Source organism: Dunckerocampus dactyliophorus, chromosome 4, assembly GCF_027744805.1.
Source record: "Dunckerocampus dactyliophorus isolate RoL2022-P2 chromosome 4, RoL_Ddac_1.1, whole genome shotgun sequence".
NCBI classification, from domain to species: Eukaryota; Metazoa; Chordata; class Actinopteri; order Syngnathiformes; family Syngnathidae; genus Dunckerocampus; species Dunckerocampus dactyliophorus.
Genome location: NC_072822.1, coordinates 16,741,928 through 16,768,185, shown reverse-complemented (window position 1 = coordinate 16,768,185; position 26,258 = coordinate 16,741,928). Strand labels below are relative to the sequence as shown.

At 41.2% G+C, this 26,258-nt stretch overlaps 2 protein-coding genes across 8 annotated transcripts in view; both read right to left on the bottom strand.

Moving 5' to 3' along the window:
* rasl10a (RAS-like, family 10, member A) overlaps window positions 1-8,154 on the bottom strand; it is a 32,857-nt gene extending 24,703 nt beyond the window's left edge. The window contains exons 1-3 of one of the 4 annotated variants that reach the window (XM_054773228.1): window positions 8,128-8,154; window positions 2,807-3,048; window positions 2,311-2,673 (exon numbers count right to left, since the gene is read on the bottom strand). In XM_054773228.1, coding sequence (XP_054629203.1) covers window positions 2,311-2,526 — 216 coding nt within the window. In that variant the 5' untranslated portion in view covers window positions 2,527-2,673; window positions 2,807-3,048; window positions 8,128-8,154. Of the gene's footprint in view, window positions 1-2,310; window positions 2,674-2,765; window positions 3,096-8,127 lie in introns of those variants that run through there. The other 3 variants (XM_054773229.1, XM_054773227.1, XM_054773230.1) reach the window with 3 other exon arrangements.
* Window positions 8,155-8,271: 117 nt separating this feature from the next.
* Window positions 8,272-26,258, bottom strand: part of ap1b1 (adaptor related protein complex 1 subunit beta 1) — a 32,531-nt gene continuing 14,544 nt past the window's right edge. For 2 of the 4 annotated variants that reach the window (XM_054773211.1, XM_054773210.1), the window contains exons 12-24: window positions 25,365-25,463; window positions 24,948-25,207; window positions 22,096-22,300; window positions 21,879-21,899; window positions 21,607-21,693; window positions 21,140-21,169; window positions 20,916-21,053; window positions 20,688-20,833; window positions 20,461-20,590; window positions 15,811-15,895; window positions 15,480-15,566; window positions 14,865-15,019; window positions 8,272-9,150 (exon numbers count right to left, since the gene is read on the bottom strand). In XM_054773211.1, the coding sequence (XP_054629186.1) occupies window positions 9,076-9,150; window positions 14,865-15,019; window positions 15,480-15,566; window positions 15,811-15,895; window positions 20,461-20,590; window positions 20,688-20,833; window positions 20,916-21,053; window positions 21,140-21,169; window positions 21,607-21,693; window positions 21,879-21,899; window positions 22,096-22,300; window positions 24,948-25,207; window positions 25,365-25,463 (1,518 nt within the window). In that variant the 3' untranslated portion in view covers window positions 8,272-9,075. The remainder of the gene's footprint in view (window positions 9,151-14,864; window positions 15,020-15,479; window positions 15,567-15,810; window positions 15,896-20,460; window positions 20,591-20,687; window positions 20,834-20,915; window positions 21,054-21,139; window positions 21,170-21,606; window positions 21,694-21,878; window positions 21,900-22,095; window positions 22,301-24,947; window positions 25,208-25,364; window positions 25,464-26,258) is intronic. The other 2 variants (XM_054773213.1, XM_054773214.1) reach the window with 2 other exon arrangements.

Sequence of the window (26,258 nt, the reverse complement as noted above, 5' to 3'; positions counted from 1 at the left end):
AAATATGCCACACACGCTCTTACCCAAAAAGACTGACGGGAAAGGGCTGCTCATTACAAATTGGCTAAGTTGACAATACTGACCGTACAGCCATCCCTCGCCACATCGCGGTTCGAATTGTGCGACTTCACTCTATCACGGTTATCAAACATATACTTAATAAATCTTGCTGTTTTGTGGTTGAAAACGGCCTATTATTAGTAAAAAAAAATATGCATATTGAAGCAAATGTTTTGTATTTTTTGCCTAAATGAAGCATTTCAAGCATAAAAATGCCTAAATGAACTAAAATACAAAGACAAGGAACTAAGAAGCCGAATTAAAATTGTGAATGTAGTATTGTACATTGGTCACCAGGTGTCAGTAATTGTTCAGTGAGACAAGCACCAGACTTGACCACTGGAATAACAGGCATTTAGCAGGTTTAAATTATATAGCAGCAGGTACAGTAATGATAATAACAGAATAATCATAGTAATAACAATAATAACATTTAAAGGTGATTGCGTTATTGCATGTCTACAGGACTGTAATAATGCTAAAAAACGTATTTAGTAGATCGTGAATAGGTTTTCTGTGCCATCATTATAAAAATATTCTATTTGCAGTATAAAGAAGGAATCCTACTTTGCGGAAATGACTTATCATGGTTGGGTCTGGAACCAATTAACCATGATAAACGAGGGATCACTGCACTTACAAATAAATATACAATCAAATCTGCCAATGTGAGCATGCCACAGTCAGCAGCTCAAGGGTTTTAATCTCAATTGGAACATCTCTGTGCGGAGTTTGCATGTTCTTTCCGTGCTTGTGTGAATTTTCTGAGGGTAAGCTAAGGCTTCCTTCCATGTCCCGTGTATGTTAGGTTAATTGGATACTCTAAATTGTCCATAGATGTGAATTGTGAATTGTTGTTTGTCTGTATGGGTCCTGTAATTGACTGGTGGCCAGTCCAGGGTGTACCCCACCTGCATTCCTCCATGGCTCCAAATTACACTTTTTTTTCACCCAAAAAATATAACAAACCACCAGCCAGCATATGATACCAACAGTAATTTCAGAAAAAAAGGCTATTTTCTTCATTTTTTTTCTTCATTACAGGTTAAACTGAATGACTTATGTCTTTCGGCTGGAAAAAGGGGAGTGGCGTTAATGACTGTCATTCACTCACGACTCGTGCACAAGGACATGCCCGTAGTGTGCACGCACATACACACAGTCTCAAAGACGCTATCGAAAATTAGCAGGAAGAGGGCAGGATATAGTATGTTCCCTTTGCAGTACCTAACCATGACAGACAGCACCTTGAAGTCTTCCATACATTTGCACTACATCTTATTCCTTCGTCTTTATCGTTAATAAGACCGTGTATTTACTGTTTTTAAATTAAGCGTAGTTAATGACAGATTCAAATGTTACTGAAAACAGTGCCTGTGCAGTTAAAGTGGCTCACTAGCCAGGCAATTTTATCACAATGCTCTACCAATAATAATAATAATATAATGATATTAAGTAATAATCAATATATTGGAAAACACCTACAATATTTATGATATATTTTTTGTACAAACAACCCAACAAGCACTTTGACTCTTGGTAAAAGTCCTGTAATAAAACATTATCATTGATGTGTCATTACTGAGATGAAAATAACATCAGACAGTGAAAGTATCAATATCTATACTTCGTTTGTGAGATAACCACAATATACCGTATATTTTAATATTATGTTCACCCTTACTTTCAGTTCTGATGGTCGCTGGACCAGATTAATTACATTTCTCTTATTTTGTATACGAAAATTGGTTTTGTGATGTAAACAAATGTGATGTTGACCAGCATTTTGCAATGAATGTGTTCAGTATGTCCAGTATGTGTTCAGGGCTGTCCAAAATGTGTCCCGGGGGCATTTTGGCCTGCTTTGTTGACAATGAATTAATTATTAATGAGGTATATTATAGATAGTACACTAATTTGCTTTGTCACCTGTAACACAAGGCTAAGATGTGGATGTTTTGTTCACTTAGCTTAGCATATATTGACATACATTCCATTGGTTTTAGCATCTTTAATGTACAAAATGTGTCGAAGTGGCTCCCACATCCGGATTGCATTTTAGATGTGCATACTTACACAACCGTCATATTCTGTTTCATATTTTACACCCAACAGGTTTGTTTTTTCCCACTTGAATTGCACAGGTTGGAGAATGACTTACTGTGTGAGTTTTCGACATGAGAGAAGCTTGTGTAATAGACTCATGTTCGTGTCATGTCCAGGTATGTTCTCATGTGTGCGTTGTGGTACCTGACTGGAGCTGGACGGGAAGGATGAGATCGGCGGGACGTCCAGGACCTTCAGCTCGTACATGCTGCCGTTGAGAATGACGGAGGGTCGGTACACATATCTGGACCGGGTCGGCGTGTAGACCTCTGAGAAGTCGTTGTAGATGAACTGGCGGATTATACAAGTTTTGCCCACTCCGGGAGCACCGATGACGGCGATACTCAGCGTCTCCACCATTCCTGGAGCCCGGGGTCAGCACCATGGACAGCCACCACGGCCAATGGAAAACTCAAATCTCCCACTCGTGGATTACAAAGTTACAACTCCGAGCTGGAGGCGGGAACGAGTCATCCACGCAGCCAGTGTGTTGTCTGTAATGGCATCCTGTGGAGTGAAAGGAAAGACAGTTTGTCACTAGTAAAGCCCCACGTACTGTGGCTCCACATGCAAGACGTCACAGCTGCGCGGAAGTCCACCTCGGTGCCCTCCACATGGACACAGCAGGCTCCAATCTGACCTTGGCAGGAGCCCTCGGTGTCTTCATCGCTTCTTCATGGCCACCGAGCACCGCTTCCACGTACCTCCATCACGCGGCGCCGAGACGCGCTCCACGTGTGGTGGAATCACACACAGGGACATGATCTTCTTTCTTCCATCGACGATTCAGCTTTAGGTCATTTTAAGGAGACATAAGTAATCCAGGCAGAACGTCGGGTGTGGGGTTTGTGTAATGGCATCCTATTGACGAGCACCGTGCGTCTGCGGATGGGAAGACACCACTTTCTCTCTCTCTCTCTCTCTCTCTCTCTCCCTCACTCCCACAAGATCATGTGATGCAACGTGGAAGCTGTCACACAGAGATGCAGGACTACACGTCATCTCGCTGAGGGACACGATTTATAAACGGATAGGGTCCATGGCCAGGGCAGGGACGATGAGCCTCATCCATCACTGCTAGGTGGGGGTCAGCATGTAGCCTGCCATGGCCAAGGAACCACTTAGTGACACTACTTCCATGTGCAGGCCTCCCGTGGAGATTGTAACCTTCCTTCATGAATTTACTCATCTAACATCTTTCTAAAAACGAACAACTAATCTTTATCCACGAACACAGTGGCCACATTATTAGGTACAGCTAATGAGAGCCAATACAAGAAAATTATGCCCTTTCAAGGATAATCACAGAGGTATTACATAAAGGTATTACATAACAATGTATTACATTACAATAAATATCCAAATTAATCATTTAAATCCTGGACAAAAAAAGTATAAGACTTATTTGACTGTATGTTTTATTATGGTATAACTTTATTTTAATTTCAGTATTTAACAGTAATACATCATATTTAGTTTTATCTTTTATTTTATATTAACGTTTTATTTGATCATTATTCATTTTGTATTTATATTTTATTATTCATTTGATCTATTTTCATTTTTTACTTATTTTGTATTTGTGTTTATTTTTCACCTAAACACACAAAAAACATTTTTTTCCAGATAAAAACAAAACCTCAGGATTGTTTAAATGCATATGTTTTTCCATTTAAAAAGTGCAAATTACATTATTTATTACTCATATACGTAACCTGCCTCAAATCGTGGGGTAGGCTCCAGTTCATCCATAACCACTATGACGGCGAACGGTAGAGAAAATGGATAAATCTTGCTATTGTTTTTTAAAAAATATTATATATATATATATATATATATATATATATATATATATATATATATATAATTTTATATATTTATTTTGCCATCAATATTTTATTAATTCAAATTGTTTTAATACCTACTGTACATTAGTGACCAAACATGTTTCGTTGCCAGATAAAGGCTTAGCAGTCAGTTATTATCGTGCTTGTTTGCAGTGCACAATATCACATTGAGCACCATTTCTATTATTTTGCACCACCCATGTTGCTGAATAAAGCAACCATAAATAAAGGACTTAAGGGGAATATCGCCAGCAACAGCAGCTGGAGAAAAATCAAGAGGAGGTTCATTCAAACAATAAAACTAGCGGTGGCACAAGACTTTGCACAGTATTGTTTGTCTCTTAAGGAGACACTCTGCTTTTATCAACTTGCATATTTAAATGCATGAGAAAATCTGGAATACGTCCAGCGGGATATGCAGATTTCATTAGATTGTGCAGGTGTACCTAATGATGTGTCCAGTTAGCTTAATTGTGTGAGGCGGCTTGGCCTCTTTTCCTGTTTCACTCGTCATAAAGATTGGCAAGAGAAATTGGGAGAGCTTGGTGGTAGAGCCAGAAAGAGTGAACTGCATGCTAAATCTTGGTCATCCATTAACAGAAGCAGCCAGGTATAAAAGTGCTGGTGAGACATTGATAAAAAGCTATTCATTAGCACAGCCCACTCCAGTGAACTGCTGATGAAACACAAAAAGGGGGATTGGCGCACATCCAGCATGCCTGGTGTTGCTGGTTGCTTAGAGTATTACTGTGATGATCTTAAACATTACTCATCAATCCAAAAGCAATCAATAAGTCAGCAACCACATTTGATTTCAAGCTGTGCATGTAATTGAGCGTTGTCTGCGGTGTAGGATTTTTGGGTTTGTGACATCTTTGAGAAAGTATTCCATATAGAGTAGAAACTAAATGAATTCTCTGTACAAATCAATATGGAAGTCAATCACTGCACCTATGCACCATGAGCCTTGTGTCCAGTTCAGTGACGCCCTCTGTTGGCAGGCATTCACAACACCCGATCAATATTATTGATCATCTACAAATCAGGGACAATAGTCACAGCTTTGCACACAGCATGACATTGACTATGAGGAAGAAGAAGTGGCGCACGGTCAGTAAATCAGCATATGACCTTCTTCACTCAATGTAGAGCCCACACGAGTGGGGCCTTGACTCCCTCTTCAAGCAGAGCGGCTGAAATCCACGCTGAGCTCCCTAAAGCGGCGTTTCAGAGGATGCACTCTGACTTGAGGATGCATTCGGCGGTGGTGGTTAAAGCCCAAGACTTTAGCGGAAAAAGACAGAGAGGAGGCTGACTTTGTATGCGGAGTCGAGGAAGCTGCAGGGTCATGGCTTCAAGAGCCAAAAGCAGACGAGAACACCTTAGGTCATCCGGGGTGTGCACCTATTTGTTGTTTAAGATGTCTTAAGGTTCCTTGCCGCAAAGTGCTCGCTCATGTGGGGTTCAAGACTTGATCCATGTGCAAAGTGCCTTAAGATGACATCTGCTACCAACAGGGGGAAAACACGCAGCAACACCATGTAACAAATGCAATGGGAAAATGCTGAAATCACATAAACGCTGCAGGATCAAAAACAAATGCAAAATAAAAATTCCCAAAACAGGAAATGATGCACCTTGATAGAAAAAGACGAAGGTTTAGCCAGGTCAACAGGGGCGCCAGACCTGAAGGATATTCATCTTTGCAGACTTAAGACATAATAATAATATTTTACATTATTACAGGGCAACCAATTTTTCCGGCCAAGTGTACAACAAAGACAAAGAAAAATATATCTTCTCATTCCACCAACTTTCTTCTGGTCTTCATGTCTTTAAAAGACACATGTTCATCAGGTCTGGCACCCAATGGTAGCCTGGCTAATCTCCATTTATATCTTCATCTGATTGTATGATATATGAAGAGCTAGAGTGGTAAGTACAGGCTGCTAAGCCAGGCTGCTGTGTCGCTGATTGCCTCGAAGCCACTTTGACAGGGGGCAGTCTTGCACAACATGCAACACTGTCTGATCAGGAAAACCACAGTCACACGCTGGGCTGTCTTTTATCTTTCCACCGATGGACATGACAGGCTCTGCACAACCCATGCTAAGACACCCCATTAAGGGACACCCACTGCTTTCTTGGAAGGCCAAAGCCAGCTGGTTTTGATGTGGGGTCCTCGGTGAGGTGTTGGTTAGGAAATTCAGTTTCTTCCCATAATCTCTGCCACTCTTTGTTTAAGTTGAAAATCCTATCTTGAAGGGACTTCGCCAACTGCCAGAAAGGTTTGCAAGATTTCAGTGGAAAGTTTGGAAGGTTGTCTAAGTCCTCATGGAAAGGAAGGACAAGCTTGGCGTCAATGAGGACAGCAGCCTTATGGAACATCTCTTGACGTCTTATGGGAGGAGTTGTGTGAGACAGAGTCGGCAGCCACAGGGTAGGTGATGGCTTCAGAGACTATTCTCATTGCAGAATTGAGGATCGTGTCGAACTGCTTGGTGTGGCAGTGCATTTTAGGATGTGTGCGCGCATCAGAGCCCTAGCCGTTCCCTGCTAACTGGCGGATGATGTTAATCCTGGTGTTGAGCTTTCCAGCTACCCTCCTTAAGTATTCTCGAAAGGTCAGGCTGCGTTCTAGCGTGCCCAAAGATATTTGGGAAGTGGTTCATTCTTCACAGGCTTACCACAGAAGAAGACCTTGAGTTCAGTCCAAGCCTATCTGATGCTGAAATGGAAATCAGTGACTGTAGTCTTGGTAGGGTTGGGACAAAGGTGCCAGTATGTGTAGTTCACCATCTTCTTAAGGTCTTCTGTGAGTGTGGAGTTGAGTTTGTAAAAACATGTGGATTGGCCGGCCAAAGCAAGATAATTTGCATATGCCAATATCCTAGAAGTGGCCCTATGCATGTCACGAAGCCATGCCAACTGTTAGATGTGGTTACATAAAGGCCTCTCTTGGCACATGTTAGATAGCATGCCCAGAGCAGACTCTTCTATTCACTGTATGATTTGCTTCTGGCCTTGTATCTTATCCTTTATAACCACCTTTGGCACACTTTGGATTGAGCGGCTCCAACCAGCTAAGATCACCGTGTCACACAGAGACATGCGATAGGATGGCCTCCCCCCCTGCGCAAGGGGGGGGGCTAAGCTAGGTAAAAGGACATCTGACCTGAAGTGCCTCGAACTTGCTGCTGCACCCGTGTGGAAGACAAGGCTCCGCAGCTGTGTATCATTAAACTGTTCAAAGTGAGCTATTGTTTCCGTAACTTATTTGGAAGCATTAAAGATAACGAACCATCAGCGCCAAAAACTTTCACAACAATGGCATGCCAAACATGCCTATGTTTTTGGCCATGGCTGTAGACAATAAAGAGCACCGGTGCTTGGAAAGATCACTGGGGAATTCATTCAGGGTTCTGGTTGAGCTTTTCTGATCTGCAATCTTCTGTTTGTCTGACACACTTGGATGAGACAGGCCTTCAGAAGGAGGCCACATCGCCACACTGCAATCTATACCAAAGAGAGGTCAACCAGATCAGTCCCTGTCTTGAGACCACGTTGGTAAACGGCCCTGATGTAGGTAATAAGGGCAAGGACTTGGTCATTGTGGGGTCTAAAACCAGCTTGGCTCCTTCGGTAAGGCTGAGTTCAACTACGCGACTAATCAGGCACCGGCGCCGTTCCAACAGCTTATGGGAGGTAGAGAGAAAATAGGGCTTAGCCCTGTCAAGTTAAAAAGCATTCTGGAACTTTCAGCACCATTGCAATATTTAGGTAACTGTATGTATACATTTAAACCTGTATGTATAATTCTGACGCTGTGTAAAATTCAAGAAAATCCATTGTATATCCATGTATAACATTCAAGCAGACTGTATGTAAGCTTCCAACTGAAACTGTAAAGATTGGCTTGTGAAAATGTTAATTTGGGGATGTCACTGCTTTTTAGCTGCCATCAGAGCCTAAATACTACTTTCTACAAGATGGTCAGTGGCAAAAAAAAAAACCCACACGATGATCGTGACATCACTCACTTCAAAGCTCTCACTACTCAAGACTGACGATGTCATATGCAACACTGTGATTTAACCAGTATTACATTCATTACCTCTCTGGCATTTTGAGCTAGCTGACCGCATCTCTTGGCCTTCAATTTAAAGTTGTGTAATAAAACTCTGAGGAGGTGGTTGTGGTGCATCATAATATGGACAGGATTAGCCTGAAACACACCTGAAAAAAAAGGCAGAGCGGATTAATTGATCAAGACTTTTTAATATTCTTTTAGATGACGTACACACATAGATCAGAATTCTGTCAATCAAAAAAAAAAAAATCTGATCCAACATTTCTCACAGAAGCCATCCTTCACACACAGGATGAGTGACAGAGTGCTGTTCTTACTTGCCATACAAAACGCGCACACTGACTACTTGAGAATGTTACAAACCACAACTTCATCATTTCGAGTTATTCCTCCTCATCTCCAGGCCACTCCACACTCTACACCTGAACACTGGAATGACTAAGATAGAGAGAGAGAGAGAGAGCGAGAGAAGAGGGCTGCTGACACGAGTGTAAAAATTGAAGAAACACACTATGATATATCCCAGACAACCAACTTCCATCTGACATCCACGGAAGAACAGTTAAAGCTTACATTGGGGGGCATTGCAATTCAAAATGAATACGCTGAGTATGACGCTCCACATTGAAAACATGACAACTTGCAAAGCTTGACAGCGTTTCAAGGGCCTCTAAACCAAGGAAGCAGTCGAGATGATGACAGGTGGCTCAGGCAGGGTCGAGAGCTGGACCAGCACATTTGCACCATTCAGGTCATTTAGTAGGAGACACGCTAAATTAGGTAGGAATCAAAGTCACCAAAGGAAAAATCAGACAGACAAAATGTGTAGTCTGGAATAAAAGATGAAACTAAACAATATTGAGCTGGATGAAAGACAAACTGACTATAGTATCAAGAGGCCAAGGGCTTAGAAGAAGAGGAGGGCATCTGGCCCATCAGTGTTTTTTTTTTTTGTTTGTTTGTTTTTCCTTCTCAGTTCTTCAGCACCGCTTCATAGCTCTGGAACACACACTGGGAAACCTCGGGGGCTCTGCACTTCAGAGAGACCTGAGAAAGACAAGAATCAAGCAAGATTAAATGAGAGAGCAGGTAGGAAATTGGGCATCACAGGAATAAACATATCATGTTACATTATGAGGTACATTTCAGGTATTTCATGTACATACTGAAAAATTACTGAAAAATGTAGCTTTCAGAAAACAGCCATGGTGGAGACTTCCCAGAACTAGTCAGTGTTTGCATGTGTTTGCAGTTTTCTTTCTCAGTTTCTTGCCGCCCCCTTAAGGTAATATCACAATTGTGTCATTTTGAAAGAAAATGTATTTGTACAATTATACATTTACAGTTGTGTTGCATCTTACTTTTTTTTTTCTTACTGTCCATCAATTAAAAGATTGTACATTTAAAAAATGTAGAATGACTAATTGGTCACATTTTGCGATTAAAATATGAGCCATTGCAAATTAATTTCTCATCTACTTGCACATGTGCTGTATTGAGTTGACATGGAACGTCCCTTACTGCCGTGAGAATGGACAAAGTCTGTGAAATGTGTAGTGAATTGATGACAGCTTGTCACACTCTAAGCCTATTGTGTGTGATTGCTCACACTTGACACGCATTAAAGTTAGATTATTCTCCCATCCTTGTTTATACATTTTGCCTGGCTCTATCTACTGTCTCTCTGGATAGTTTCCCACCTAGGCTCTGGTCCACAGATTTAAAATGTAAATTTTTTTTTTCTCCTTACCGCAGTGACATTTTGTCTTCAAAACAAACAAGAAAACTATGATGGCTGTCATGTTGATGGGGCACGTGCTAACTTACTTCTTTAAAGTATCACTTAACAACCTTGCTCTCGTCACCATTATAGTAATTATGTCTTTTTTTGTGTCTTCAAAACGCTGTTTAACAAACACATAGTGTCCAGCTTTAAAATAGTGACACTATCACAGGATCTTAACAGGTAGCTCGTGAACTACCAGTAGTTCACCGTCTGATCAGTTGAGTAGCTCACCAAAGAATATTTGCTTAAAATACGGTACTGCAAAATCGGAGGTCCTCATGGATTTAGCTACACTTCCTATCGATGACAACATGTTGTTCTTCATGTTGCAAACAAGTTGAGACCTAATCAACAGTGCCTTTGCTGGTTGCAGCCAAGTAGTGTGCTTTATATTGCAGGAAATTGCTTCAGGATGCAATTGATTAATTCAGCGATTATCGTGCCCATCCCAAATACACAGCACATATTTCATTGGCTGTGTCAGTGGTCACATAGTTGCTATGGGGACATAAAATGACAGAAATGGCTTTCTGTCAAGAAGATAAGATATGCCCCACTGAAACCTAAGAGAGTACAAATTGTTTTTCTCTGAAAGCTCCAATTGTTTCTCCCATTTCACTTTCATGACATTGTTCTTGCGGAATGAGATGGTTGCTCTCGCCATTCAATCTAATTTTCAGTCCAACCTGATAGAAGTGAAGTGCAGAACTGGGACGAGACCATAATATGCAAGTACAAGGAGCGAAGTATCATGAGAGAGCTGAAGCCAATTAAAGTTTTTCCTTTGGGGAGCAGCTAAAGTGAAACTATTCTACTTTTCTGTTCAGCCAATGGTACAATTAGTGTTAACATGTTTGCTTTGGGAGTGCAAGAGAGACCAAAAAAAAAGCGCAGTGGCAAGGCCTTGCTCCTTCAGATCTAAAAATAGCCTCAGCTGGCATGGCTTGAGCGTGCCATGCCAAGATAAAAAGTGCAGCAGCTCGGAGTAAGCGTCAGAATAAACAGTGAACATGGAGCACCAGCCCCAGCTTCTCTTTTTATTACTAATGAGCAACAACCTCAACGTCATGGCAAAAACACACATAGGCAGTGCGGCACACTAAATGGTGAATGTGAGTTAATGAGGGAACACAGGGAAGTACAATGCACACTGCCAACAGCAAATATTAAACCAAACAAACGTAAATCCTTACAGAAGAAATCTGCTTTTACTTCAGTGTGCACTTCATGTGGACGCAAGAAAATACATTCACTGACCACAATATTAGGTACACCTGCACATATATGACCTCCAATAAAATACAATTCAATTAATAACAAACAAGTACATTTTGACTTTATAAAGATTTTAAAAATACAGTATGTTTATTTGTAGTAATACTGTATTCATTATTGTAAACTACAACATTTATTTTGACATTTTAAATTATTGAGGTTATAGTTGTGGTGGTTTCCTCCCACAGTCGAAAAATATGCATGTTAGGTTACTTGGTTAACCTCTAAATCGTCCATAGGTGTGAATGTGACTGAATGGTTGTTTGTGTCGATTGACTGGTGACCAGTCCAGGGTGTACCCTGCCTATCACCCAAAGTCAGCTGGGATAGGCTCCAGCTGATTCATGACCCTAAACAGGATAAGTGGTAGAAAATGAATAAATAGATTCAAGTGTGCAAGACGTGCAAGTGTACTGTTGCCCACGTGTGTATTTATACACACATTGCATTAGTTGCCAGGCAGTACAACAGTTTAAAATTCATATTATGAAATGGTTAGGAGTAGACCAATTGAGCAGTCTATCCTGTACAAAACAAAAAGACAGCTTATGAATAAAAAGATGATATGTGCAGCAGGTCACATCAAGGTTGTCATTCAGGACCGATCATGCGGAACTTCTAAGCCAAACATGATCCATCAAAGCTGGGACAATCGCAGACACGCAACATCACAGATAACACCGTGACAGACAGAAGCTGACAAGCACACATGCACACTAATATTAGAGTCATAGAGCAATCATCGCCTGCCTTCCCTGTCATCACGCTCACCTCTCATTACTGCACATCCCTAACATCATGTCCTCATTTTCTACTCGTCTTTTTTTGTTTGTGACTGTAGAGAAGGTCAATTATAATTGTCAATACAGTTGCTTTACAAAACATTAGTCTTTATGGATTGAAAGATTGTGTTTACTGATTATACCCATTTTCCTGGCATCAAGCTTTTGATACAAGTTAGCTGTAATAAATTAACGTCTGCAGTTATCATGAATTCATAAATATACGCAGTACAGGCCAAAAGTTTGGACACACACACACACACAATACAACCCCATGGTCCCAACCCCATTAATAAGGCAAGGAATTCCACTAAGTAACCCTGACAATTTACACCTGTGAAGTGAAAACCATTTCAGGTGACTTCCTAATGAAGCTCATTGAGAGAACATCAAGGGTTTGCAGCGCTATCAAAAAAAAATTCTAAGACATAAAATATATGTCTAAAATATGAGACCTACTTAGAGTTATGTCACACTTTTTTGTTAAGTACATAATCCCAAGTGTTCATTGAATGAGAACGTGTGTTCAAACGTTACATACACTACCGGTCAAAAGTTATAGAACACCCCAATTTTCCCAGTTATTTATTGAAATTCAAGTTGTTCAAGTCCAATAAATAGCTTTGAATGGTACAAAGGTAAGGGTGAAGTGCCAGAGGTAAAACAACAACAACAACAACAAAAAAAATCTAAGGTTACCCAAAACTGAAAAATGTGTATTTCATAATTATACATAAAGGCCTGTTTCAGTGACCACAAAATGGGCCAACAATTTAAAGCTGTTGATCAAGCCTTGGCAGTTGGTGCAACTAATTTCTACAGGTGTTCCAAGTTCTGGAGTACTTACTACCTTCTCTGTCTGCATAAAAACAGTGTTCAGTGGTGGTACTGTGGTACTACACCCTCGTGAACATCAGTCGAACGGCATTGTACTGGAGAAAGTAATTTGTTGCTACAAAAATGGAAGAGAGACAGACCATCTTAACCTTAAAAATGTAGGTTTTTCCTCCAGAGAAATTACAAACGTTTCGAAAACGTTTGACCTATAGTGTATATGTCAATGTTAAAGGGACTGTTTGCAGCGATTCCATGGCTGCAAGTATATCCCTCCCTCTTAAGTTATGTTTGTTGTCAGCTTATGATTGCGATTTGGCAAAATTTGGCTACTAGTGTGAGCTATCATTGAATGTATAGCTTATTATAACGATGACTGCAAATTGATGGTCGCCTCTGTGGGACTGCTTTTATGTATGTGCACATGCTACGTCGTGAGTGACAACTATGAACTGCAGTCATTTTTCCATCCATCCATCCATCCATCCATCTTCTATGCCACCTATCCTTACTAGGGTCGCGGGTATGCTGGAGCCTATCCCAGCTGACTTCGGGCGAGAGATGAACTGGTCGCCAGCCAATCGCCGGGCACATGTAGACAAACAATCATTCACACTCACGTTCATACCTATGTACAATTTAGAGCCGCCAATTAGCCTAACATGCATGTTAATGTGGGAGGAAAACAGAGTACCCGGAGAAAACGTACGCAAGCACGAGGAGAACATGCAAACGCCACACAGAGATGGCCAAGGGAGATTCAAAGATCTTCCTGATCCCCTGACTGTGTGGCCAACATGCTTACCACTAGGCCACTGTGCGGGCCTTGCAGTCATTTTTAGGAAATTTAATTTGTAGTTGTAAAAAATACAACTTTTTCCCCCAATCTGATATTTTAAACCACTATTGGTAACAAATGTCAGCTGGCGTTGTCGTTCTTATATTTTTTAGTTTTTAAAAAACGTAATTTTGAACCAGTTGCAAAGAGTCCCTTCAAGGCAATATACGTTATAACGCAAGATTGGGCTCAAGGGAGGGAGCAAACTTTAATGCATCCCATTCAGATTCCCATCCCATTCATTATTTGTGAGAGGCTAAATGACTCAGTCTTTTAGAAAGAGATAAAAGGGCAGCATTGTATGTGGGAGAAAGGTGGTGTTTACAACACCACCCTGTTCGGAGATGGCTTCTCAACATTAATGTAGATGGCTTCCCTCAATCCTCTTCTCTTCTCTGTCCAGAATGTCCAGAAGCATACGCAATAAAATTGTCATCCTATATGTCTCAGATCTATTTGAGAAACTCAGAAGGATTAAAAAAATAAATCAAATAAAAATCAAAAAGACTGGACACCCCATACCCAGAAGAACAATCTGGTGTATGCTGTCCAGTGCAGTGAGAAATGCACCTGTTTTTACATTGGAAAAACCAAGCAGCCACTGAGTAGGCGCATGGCTCTGTGGTCTACCTGCACACCTCAAAGAGAAACAGCACTCTTTTGAGGACAAAAATGTATACATTCTGGACAGAGAAGCCCAATGGTTTGAAAGAGGTTTGAGGGGAAGCCATCTACGTTAAGGTTGAGAAGCCATATCTGAACGTGGGTGGGGTCTACAACACGACCTTTACACATACAACACCACAGACAATGCAGTCCTTTCATCATTTTCTAAAAGAATCAGTCTTTGAGCCTGTAACATATAAACAAGGCAAATTCCCACCTTGTTTTAGGTGGGTCATCATTGGCGGGCAGAGGCCCCACTCCATTGTATCCTAACAATCGTCATTTGACACCACTGAAGAGCCAAAACATTCCTACCTGAACCTGCTTACTCCTTTAGAGGATAGATTGGACTTTGCACCAAGCTGTCAGACTAGAGCTGTGCTATCTAGTCTACTGTTGTGTGTCCCACTTAGTCTTTGAGCATGAACTGATGAAGCCTGCTTGGATGAGACACGAAATGTCTTCTAAGACTACCTGAACAGTCGTGTTGTGATCAGTTGTGATCAATTCAATGCCATGGGAGAGCAAACTTTTCATTTGGGTTGTGATCTACCGTTTGGGAAACCCTATGTGAACTCACCATGTAGGTGGAGTTTCCGAACTGCATCCTCAGCTCGGCTAGCACCCAAATTCCATTGGTGAGTTTCATGGACTGGTACAGCATGTCCTGACCTTCTACGGTTCGCTTGGCTATGGTGAAGATGTTGCTGCCCTGCAGTTTGCTCGAGGCACCATCTGTTTAGTCAACAAATAGGTAAAAGGAAGAAAATCATTGGCTCAGGGGAGACATTTGCACCCTAATAAGACTGGAAAAGCCACTACTCCAATGCTGCTATCCAAATGTAGCATCACAATGCTCCAGAGGAAAACTTGTCATCCGACAGCGCTGCAAAAGTCTAGTTAATAATTCACTTTCCTTTTCTGGCTCTGACTTGCTGATGCGCTGCAGTAGCAACTGAAACTTTTTTCCAAAAAGGATATAAAAAAAAAAAAATCTGTGAGGGGAAAATAACTATTAAGCTGTCATTAGCAATTCCTCTCTAGCTCAGCTGCAACTTATGAATAACCCATAAACAGGGTGATGTGAATGATGAATTGTCATTAAATGCTATTTGCTGCTTGTGAATATAACTATTTGGAAAAACCCCAGACAATATGAGAACGTGATGCCGCTCTACAGTGAAGTAATTCCCACCTGAGTTGAGATGACAGTCTTTGAGCTGGAACTGCAACTCATTGTCATTCGGAATATCTTTCCATGTGGCGAGGAACACCTGCCGCTCTGCATATAAGACAAGCATGAGTCCAAAGGCTTTGTGGTAAAATGTACACAATGTGATTAAACAAACAATGTTTCTTGTTTTGGAGCGTTAGCTTGCAGCCACATATACAGTACACATGTTTATAAGATACAATGTAAATGTATCCAACTCACTCTGACAATAAAATGCCCACACCGACTGGGCCTTGCTGACGTTAGTAAGATTTGACGCCATTGAGTGAAGAGCTGCAGCAAAAACACTCACCCATCTTCCCATCCTCGACGAACAGCATGCTGATAGGGTACTGGCAGCTGAAGTAGAAGACGTCAATGTTGTTCTTAACAGCCACCTAAGAGGCCAGTGTTGAAGGAGGAAGATAGCAGGGGAAAGCAAGAGAAAAGTAATTAACTTGTCAAGTGTCTGACAAAGATGGCCATGGTTGGTGTATGTGGTGTGTTTATTGAACAAGAGGCAACAAGTATAATGGGCTGACTGGTACACAGTCGTTGCTCGCCACACTGCGGTTTGAATTTTGCAGCTTCCCTCTATCACAGTTTTTCCAATCATATATTAATAAATCATGCCGTTTCATGGTTGAATACGGCCTATTACTAGTCAAAAATATGCATTTAAGAAAATTGTACCTGTTTTTTTTGCATATATTAATCATTTTCATGCATAAAAATGGCTAAATGAACTAAAGCACAACTATAAGCCATTAAGAAGACACATTCAAATTGTGAATGTAGTATTCTACATTGGTCACTGGGTGGCAGTAATTGTTCGGTGAGACAAGCACCAGATTTCAGATTTCATCGCAGGAACAACAGGCTTTTATTCCAAGTTTAAATGATCTCACAACTGCCACAATAATAACAACATAATACTAGTACTGCCATAACCAACAACAAGCTAAAACTCAACTCTGAAACCTGTCGTCAGTTCCTGTCCACCATTCTGCTCCCCTACTAGCACCGGCAACACATTTACTGTGACACACAAGCAAAATCTATGGAAAATTCACTTATCACGAACAGGTCAATCAATGAACTGCGATAAACGAGGGATTACTGTACATGAGTATATTAAAAAAGGCCCATCATACATCAAGTGGGTTTTTTTTTGCAAAAGCAGAGCATGTACTGTGGTCTGAAATAGTGTTTGCCCCCTTCCTGATTTCTTATTTTGTTTGCATGTTTGTCACACTTAAATGTTTCAGATTATCAAACAAATGTAAATATTATTGTCAATGACAGGGTTAGGCGATAATTTTTATATACCGGTATTAATCCTTCTAATCATAAGAAAATGACGTATACCGGTAGAATTTATATTTTCAAACGTAGAGTTGATGATGTGTTTTCCCTGCGACTGCGCGCCGCGGTGCACTGTATTGACGCATTGGTGCTTCATATCTACCACCAGCACGGTCCAGCGATGGCCGAGAAAGCAGAGCAAACAACAAAACACTTGTTCGACCTTGGAGGTGGTGTTGGTTTGCGTGTGCGTGTGTGTGTGTGTGTGTGTGTGTGTGTGTAACTACTGACAGTGGATCTACTGCGGTGAAAGCAGCTACCCTCAACTGGAATAGACTGGCTTGCTTTGGACACTCTACACAGTGCCATAGGTAAACTTACTTTTAATTTAATTATATGGGTTAAGGTTTGTAGCTTTTTATACAAGACTCAGCTGAATTGAATTACAGTACATCGTAATATCATGACACATCCCAAAAATATTGATTAATAGTGATAAATGCTATGGTCCATATCGCCCAACCCTAGTCAATGACAACATAACTGAACACATACAAAAGATGTATCAAACATTCTACATTTACAAAAGCTAATACTCACTTTTGACTGACTCAGAGGGGTATTCATTTAACAGTATGTTGATTACTGTGATTTTCAGTGTTGTAGAACCACACTACAACATATTGAGAATTGTTTCTAATATTTTGTTTAGATGTTACAGGGATAGTTTGGATTTTTTGACATGAAGTTATGTGACATCCCCATCAGCAGTGACTTACCCCCCCAATTGGTCCCGTGAGTCCAGTTCTGGGTGGATTTCCGTGACAAGGAACGTAGTTTTGCTTAGTTGCTGGGACATTTAAGTAAGGAGTTTTGCTTCTCAAAACAATATGTGTTTAAAAAAGTAATACATCTGTATCATAAAAATGCCTTCTCGAAAAATTAGACCTCACAAATCGCTCTGCGTTATATTTGTCTCCCGCCGTATCCCGGCGCATGTATCACTGCGCACTGTCGCCCCTGCATTTTTGTGTATGTGACGAAGACGCTTGCATCTTCTTCCTCTGTGGAACACACATGTAAACAAGATGGCCGCGGCTCTCCGTTGCGGAAGAACATGCGAGTGTCTTCGTCACATAAACAAGAATGGAGAGGCGACAGTGCACAGGGATACGGCGGAAGACAAATATAACGCCGAGCGATTTGTGAGGTGTGATTTTTTTTTGAGGAGGCATTTTTATGATGCAAATGCATTACTCTTTTTAGCGCATATTGTTCTGAGAAGCCACACTCCTTCGCACGGAGATCGTACATTGCAAGCATGCTGTAAGCATGTAGAATTGACTTACCACGTGCGGAACGTACAATGCACGCAACTGCTTACGGCCAGGCGTGGCACACGCACTTAACACCTTGCGCAATCATGACGTGCTCCCCCCCTGCTCTTGCCACTGCCTCCCCACGTTTTCAGAAAAATGTGGCAGCCGTGGCCTCTGCAAAAAACGTACGGACTAAAAACACGCAAGATGGGTTGCGACCGAGGCATTATCTAGCTACAGTATGAGATGCAGTAGACTACTACTACCTCTGTATAAACCAATTTGTTAAAATTAGAATCTATTTCATGGTGTCAATCAAAACTGAATACAGTATTATATTGGAGGCCGCATGGCTCAGGTGGTAGAGTGGTCTTCTCCCAACCTGAAGGCTGCGGGTTTGATCCTCCGTCCTCCTGTGATCATGTTTAAGTATCCTTGGGCAAGATACTGAACCCCCTGATGCTGCGTCATCAGTAGATAAATGTGCTAACTGTGTCAAATTGCTTTGAGTGCCTTTGGAGGTGGAAAAGTGCTATACAAGTGAAAGACCATTTACCCTTTATTACTATTCGAAAGTCAGAATTTTGACAGAAGACTTGTATTGTAGCTGAATATGGTACCTGCTGAGTGCAGTGTTAATTTGTATAGTTAGTCAGGCAGAGTCAGCCATAATTAAAAATACAGATTAGAAACACAAATGGTGAGAGAGTGGAAATTAAAAAATAGCAATTAACAGGAGGCCTATACTTTAAATTAAATGTTAAAAAATTCCATGTTAATAAACAATTCAATCAGGTACATTTATAGAATGCAAAAAGACCAATGGAAGAATATTCCATGTGGTAGACACCAGAATGAGTGTTGAATGAGTGAGTAAGTAATAAGTATACAGTACTATATATACCCTTCCTGACTATAACGCAGGCTGCCCATAACACTGTCAACTATACTGTACACTCTTGTCAAACTAGTTGTTACTGAAGACCACCTATGGGAGCAATAGGTGAATATTTTTGACAAAGCATCAAAGTGATTAAGTAGATAATACAATGGTTGAATGATTAATGAGGCTGCAGTAAATTAAGATGCTATCTTAGCTAAACCGATCACTTGAGGGTTTAAGCGCCCCGCTCGGCTCAGCGGGTGACAACCATTAATTATGAATACCCTGCAGTCGCAATACTAGCTCAAAGTCACCAAGGCTTCTCTTTTCTATATGTAAATTTGCATTTTAGGCAGTGTGGCAGAGTGAAGGCTACAAAAAACTGCAACTACACATCGGTGTTTAGCACTCCAAATAATGTTTCGGGACCTTCTACAAAACAACACAAGAATGACAAAAGCTTCAGGGAAAAAAATGATGTGAGGGTGTCAAACTGGAGAGTGGTGGCCATCAAAGCTGAGTAAAAAAAACAAAAAAAAAACAGGAGAGCCAAGAGAAACAAAAGAGTCACATGCTGTATAACCACTAATGGCTGCCCCCAGTCCTAGCATAAGCTCTTATCTTCTTTCAACAGCTGCACACAGCTCTATCTGCTGTTCTACCTGATCAAAACCACTGCACGTCAATATTTTGAGGTGCTTTTTAAATGACTAATGAGACACATTAATAACGGTCATGAGTGTAGTTATTGGCTCCTCAAATAATATCGATAGGTTGAGAAATATTTGGGCAGTGACAGGTTATGATTTTACCATAACACATCATCACAATGGATAGTTAATGGCAGCGAATCTCACTGATTTAGATTATTTCTGAAAGCTAATTTATTTCAGTAATTCAACTCAAAAAGTGAAACTCATATTTTATAGATTCTTTACACCGAGTGAAATATTTCAAGAGTGTATGTCTTTATTTCTTAACAATTTCAATGATTACAGTTTCAACCGTCAACAACAACAGACTTGTTGGCTCATAACGACTACAAAAAAATCAACCAAAGTGTGGAGGTATTTTGAAAAGGTTAAAGATGACACCAACAAAGTAAAGTGCAACATGTGTCAGCAGCTTCAAACATATCACACGACTTTGCTGATGTGTGATATGCCCACTTTCGGACAGCGACCGTGTTTCAGTTTTGCTCATTTTGCTTATGTGGCACTACATAAATGAAAGGTAACGTTGCACACCTACCATGTTTACTTGTTTATCTGAATATTTTGGCCTTTTTTTTTTTAGGTGGAAAAAGTTTCAAATGAGATCTGCTTATTTGTAAGGACCCCATTAAGTGCACTTAAAAAAAAAAAAAAATGATGGTCAGGAAGCTGGCTCACCAAGGCAAAATAGAGGTGTAAGTGCTCAGCCACGTCAGGGGAAGTAAACATTTCAATTATTTTACCTGCAGGTTATTGAGAGGCTCCATCTTCATGACAGGTCCCACAGTACTAAGAGGAAGGACCACTTCTATACTCTGGTTTGGGCTAACGGGAGTAAGAACTTGGAGAGGTCCAGCTGGAGCCAAACCAAAACTAAAGAAATCAGTGGGAAACCAGTATGAGACTGACATGACATGAGAGCGTGTCTTCACTGACAACTCAGCACACTTTTTTCAAACAAGGTGTCTACCTGTTTCTGTTGAACTGAATAGCAAAATCAGTCATGACACTCATTGCTTTGTTGGTGAGGGTCATCTCCATTTGAATGACTCCAGCCCGGCGGCCAAAAGTGCCCGATATCTCCAGACCCTTAGCCTTCATAGCTGGAAGCCAAACCTAAAAATAAAACAATTTTTTTTTACTGGAAGTCCACCAATGTTTCCACATCATTCAACTGTGCATATTCTCTTATACTCACATTTTTAGGGGGTACATATGATCCCATTGGCAAACCAACACCACCTCCAAGGTCGAACAAGTCATCCAGCCCACCACTCACAGGGGCAGTGAAGGAAGGCGGCACTGTAACGGGCGGAGCACCAAAACCAGACGTCATCTGTGGGTAACAAAACAACAAATTCAATTAATCAGTGCAAAGCCGCATGAAGTAATAAACGTCTGAGAAGAATCACAACAACTTACAGCTGGACTTGCTCCAAGGTCTCCGCCAAGCTGGAAAGTGGGGAGACATAAAGGTGTGGTTACTCACTTTTGCAACATGCAGTGATATTCTGTGGTTTTTGGAAGTTTGAATGAAGAGGGAGTAGCTGCAAGCATAGGAACTAGGAGGAACAGACAGAACCTTTAACTTAGACAAGGTGTTGTACATACACTGCCCACTAATGGTGGTGGAAAAATTGTGATATCAACAAAAACCAGTGTAAAAAGATGATGATACCAAACCACAACAATGGCAAACTATTGTGTTTACGTGGTGGAACATTGTACTAATACACATGGGTACCATTTTACTAACATAGTAACTACATCGACCGTGGAAACATTAACAAAGGCACAGTTCATCTGAGTTGAGGTATCTAGAGGTCACAGCGGTACAGCAGGGGCAAGAGGGCATTCTGTCTGGTGCCAGTGAGGTCCCCTGGACCAACCTCTGTGGAGCAGTAATCTGGGGGCGATGGGGACTGATGGGGGGGCTGCGGTGACTGAGGAGTGTCCGTCCGTTGGGGAACGGGCAGCTGATTGAAAGATGGAAAAACATTGCAGAGCCCACAGGTAAGTCAAGAGCTGGGACTCCAACTACATGCCTGCTGTCAATATCTCAGTAATAGGTAAAGGATGATGAATGAAGTAATGCAGAAGTAGACAAATTCATCTAGCACTAAAATGATTTTGATATGTTCCCTCCCCTCCATGTAGTTACCGGCTCAGACTCATCCCCCATCTGCAGGTGCAGCATTGAACAAAGAAGGAACACACACCATTGTAAAAAGAATAAAATCGAAAGACAGCACAGAAGGCAGAGAAATTTGCAGTGTCACAGTGACCAGACGCTTGGAATATTACTGAAGGGTGGTTCGCAGAAACACAGTACTGTATGTGGAACTGATTCCACTGAAATACAATTCAAGAGACTTTACCAGGCTATCCAGTCCTCCTCCAAGAAGGTCCATAGCCCCCATCTGCATCCCGGAAGAGGGTGGTGGTGGTCCAGATGTGGATGTAGGTGTCAGGTCTAGATTGAGAAGATCCCCTAAAAGGTCTCCCTGGGATGGGATGACGGCAGGGGGCGCCTCAGAGGCGACAGCAGCAGTGTTTGCATCTGGGCTTTCCACGCTTTCCCCACTATCAGAAACAATAAGGTGGGAAGTACACCTTAATTTGTTGTACACGCCTCATCAACATTTTAAGACAGGTGAAAAATTGCAACAATTTACATTTTGCACTGTTGGATCTTAAGGAGGTTCTAAGTCAGGGGTCGGCAACCTTTACTATCAAAAGAGCCATTTTGCCCCTCGCCTCTTATAAACTTTAAAAAGTTTGAATCATTCGGAATTTTAACAGTTATAACAACAGAATACAACAAATAGAAGTGTAGTGTGCATGTGTAATGGATGCCAAATAGAAGGGTTGTGACAGTATCTTGGTTAAACCTCATTACCTGACGTCTCAAGAAATGTGCAGCAGTGAATTGACAGCCTTTTTCCTTTAGGTCGCTAGCTATGGCGAAGACAGCTGTGGCCAGCAATACACTCACATCCAGAGCAAATTACAAGTCTGCAACGGTTTTGATTGGTGGTCAGATTTGGAAGGAATTTTGGGGTATCAAAGTAGTTTGGAGGAGCAGCCGGTGTTGATCAAATACTCTTGATAGTATCAAAGATAAACGCACATAAATGTCCGTGTAAACAAATGTAAACTTGTCTGATATGTTTACTATGGCACCAACAACTTCCCATGCCAATGCTTCTTGTTTATATTTCTGTTCTTTTTTAGAAATGTCAAGTAGCTCAAGAAAATCTGACACGGCAAGTATTAGTCCTCCGTGTTTACCTGTGAGAGTGTACAGAATAGCATCCTGTCCTCTCATTGGTCCATCAATGAAACTCCCGCCGATTGGTCCTCGTCTAAGCGACAGCAATGAAAAGTTGAACATTTTTCAACATTCTGGAATCACGTCGCAAGCCAGCGTGTGCATGCTGAGATGCATGAGCACAAAACGTAACATGCACGAATTTCGCTTGTCACTTGACAGGACAGAAACTCACGACAATCGCCCTGTCACGCAGGTACCATTGAAAATTAATAGACTAGAGGCGACGTCGCCTCCTGTGTGTGGAGCCCATCAATACGTGGTCGCTCGTTCGAGCCCATCCTATGCAGGGCTGAACTGCAGGGATCACCACTGTTACACATGTAGACCATGTTACACATTTTTGACAAGAATTTGACTTTTAAAAGGGTCCCTAACATGATTTATCAACTTTGCTTAAATATGTTTTTTTAATTGTTTGTAATTATGTTCTACATTGTTACATTTTTGAAAGCGAACGGTAAATTCGCAAAAATTACATTTATAGTTCATGGCACCACCCATGACGAGCTAGCTCTCGCTGTTCAGTCTCATTTATGGAAGTAACGCCATTGTACTATCACTCAGCTGCACAAACATAGCGGCGTTTCCACTGATTATAGCGAAGATTTCAGCGATGTGTCAATAGTTTGAGGAGAAAAGAAAGGAGAAACATTTGGAGATGAAATACAGAACTTGCAGAACATGGACTTAAGCTTTAAGACCTGGAGATGAAGATTGGTCATCTTCAAAACACAGAAGAATGGTCAGTGTAACTTACTCTGTCGTTGTTTATCCTTCAATTGTTATGAGTGTAAAGGGGTCTTTATAGCCTGATTTATTTCATATTTCATCGCAGTCACAGCCACCGCTCCCGCCCTCCACAGTAAACATTCTATCAAAAGATGTTTATAACATACATAATGCTTTACAGCCTCGTCACTATAATAGAATAGTGTTTAGAAGACAGTATGTAAACAAGACATGACTTAGTCTGTTCTGAGGCAACTTTGACGTTGTTCTTCTTGTCTATTATCTGTGTACCGTCGGCATAGCATCCTTTTTCAACATGCACTTACAGTATACTGTACTTTCAAGCCAAAAGCTTCTTGTAAAGATGTTCGTTCATAGAAGCCATCAGTGAAATGATCACTGCAAAGAACAGAACTCAAGGTGGCGTCCATCTGTCTCTCGTTCTCTGCACTTGCTTTGTCCATTTTTATCTTAAACCTTCCGCTTTTGGGAAAAAAAAAAGAAAAAAAAAACTTACAGTATCACTCGGATACTGTCAACATCCAGCAGCTATGCAACATTTTGGCATGACTACTATTTTGATGAAAGATATACTGAACCAAGTCGACTCGTTTACTCTGCTTTAGTTGAGAGATGTCATCCCGATGACGTCACTTCCAGAAATGAGACTGAACAGTGAGCGCTAGCTTGTCATGGGTGGCGCCATGAACTATCAATGTAATGTTTGCCAATCTACCGTTCGTTTTCAAAAATGTATCAATGTTGAACATAATTACAAACAATAAATAACATATTTAAGAAAAGTTGACCAATCATGTCAGGGACCCCTTAAAGGCTGAGGTCTTTGCTGTTTCAATTTAATGGTTGTTTGCAATACATTTTTGTATCACTCCCATTTCTTCTTTTTGCATTTTGAAGCTCTACTTAGTACCTCCTTAAGATCCAACAGTGCAAAATGTAAATTCTTGAAATCTTTCAACTGGTCTTAAAATTTCATCAGGAGTGTATATAATTTTAAGAAATTAAACGAAAGAATAAAAAAAAAAAATTACAAATTTCAAGCACCCACAGAAACCCCGACACCACGCATGGTCCTAATTCAATGTCGACTTCAGATGTGCTCTGCCTACTGTGTTCATTCATATAAGAAGAAAGAAAGTGACTCACGATCCAGCACTGCCAGGAAGTCTTTTGTGCTGGACACCGCGGCTGCCCTCCACAAAGGCACTAGGTGGTTTGTGGTAGACTGAGGCCAGCGTGCCGATGTGGCATATGAGCTCCTCCAGCAGGGTGGGTTCAATCAAGTCTGTCTCCTCAGAGATCAGTGGCTTCTCGGCCAGAACAACCTCCTTAGCGGCCACAGGATCGGTAGAGAGCAGTCGCCAGTAGATGTATCCACGATCCCTAAGGTCTGGATTGTCAGAGTCCTAGAGAAAGAGACATAAGGTGATAGGTTATTTCCATCCATCCATTTTCTGCCACTTTTCCTGGGGTCATCCCTGGACTGATCACCAGTCAATCGCTTGGCATGTTAGCTCTTATTTTGAATCATGTCCATTCAACTTCAAAAACTTCAATTCCTACCTGAGTTGCCAGACTGAGCACCTGCTGCACCAGCTCTTGAGTCTCTGTTGGCTTCTTGAGGAACAACTTAACAATGGCGGTTAAAAGCTGCAACTGTACCTGGAGTGCAAAATGAACAGAAGCATTCTGTATAAATCCTCACTAACAATTACATTAACTGCAGCCAATTTCCTTTGCCGGAGGTAAACTATTAAGAGAGTCTTTCTATTTGATCTTAAACTGTTGCCTCTATCTGTTCACAAACAATCCATTGCAATAAAATCATTGTACTTCTAAGTTTTCTCGTAAATGCTTCAGCATACAACAACTAGCCAGTAATTACATTGTGTGTCCAATAAAATCTAGGGTTACCCAACCATTGCACTGAGCACTGGTTGCGTATGACCTAGGGGTGTTCTGATCGGTATCGTTCGATTTCCGTGAAAATTAATGTGATCGGCATATGCCGAAAAAGGCCGTTCAACGCTGATCACAACAGCCAATCACCTGCGGCTCGTACTACTGCAGCCTGCAGCCTGTAGCGATCACCGCATGCAGTGAAGTGTCTTGGGTAGTGTCCTCCTCCCACTTTCCTTCACACTGCATAGGTGTGCCAAAACAATCATGTCTGGCATGTGGCACTTACCTACCAACACATGCCATGAAAACGCTCACGTGGGGAGCACATTAAAAAGCTTTATTTTAATACGGCGTTTGAAGAACAAATACTTGACGGAGTATGGTGAGTGTGAGACTCACGGTGTGATTATGAGTCAAACGGCAGCTAACGCAGCCAAAACAGTGGACAACACTCGCCCGTAAGGGTGTGACAGTCAGAAAGCTAAACAAATAACCCGAAAAAGAAATGAATTAATCGAATGAGATGACCAGCCTTTATCAGTGGTGGAAGACATT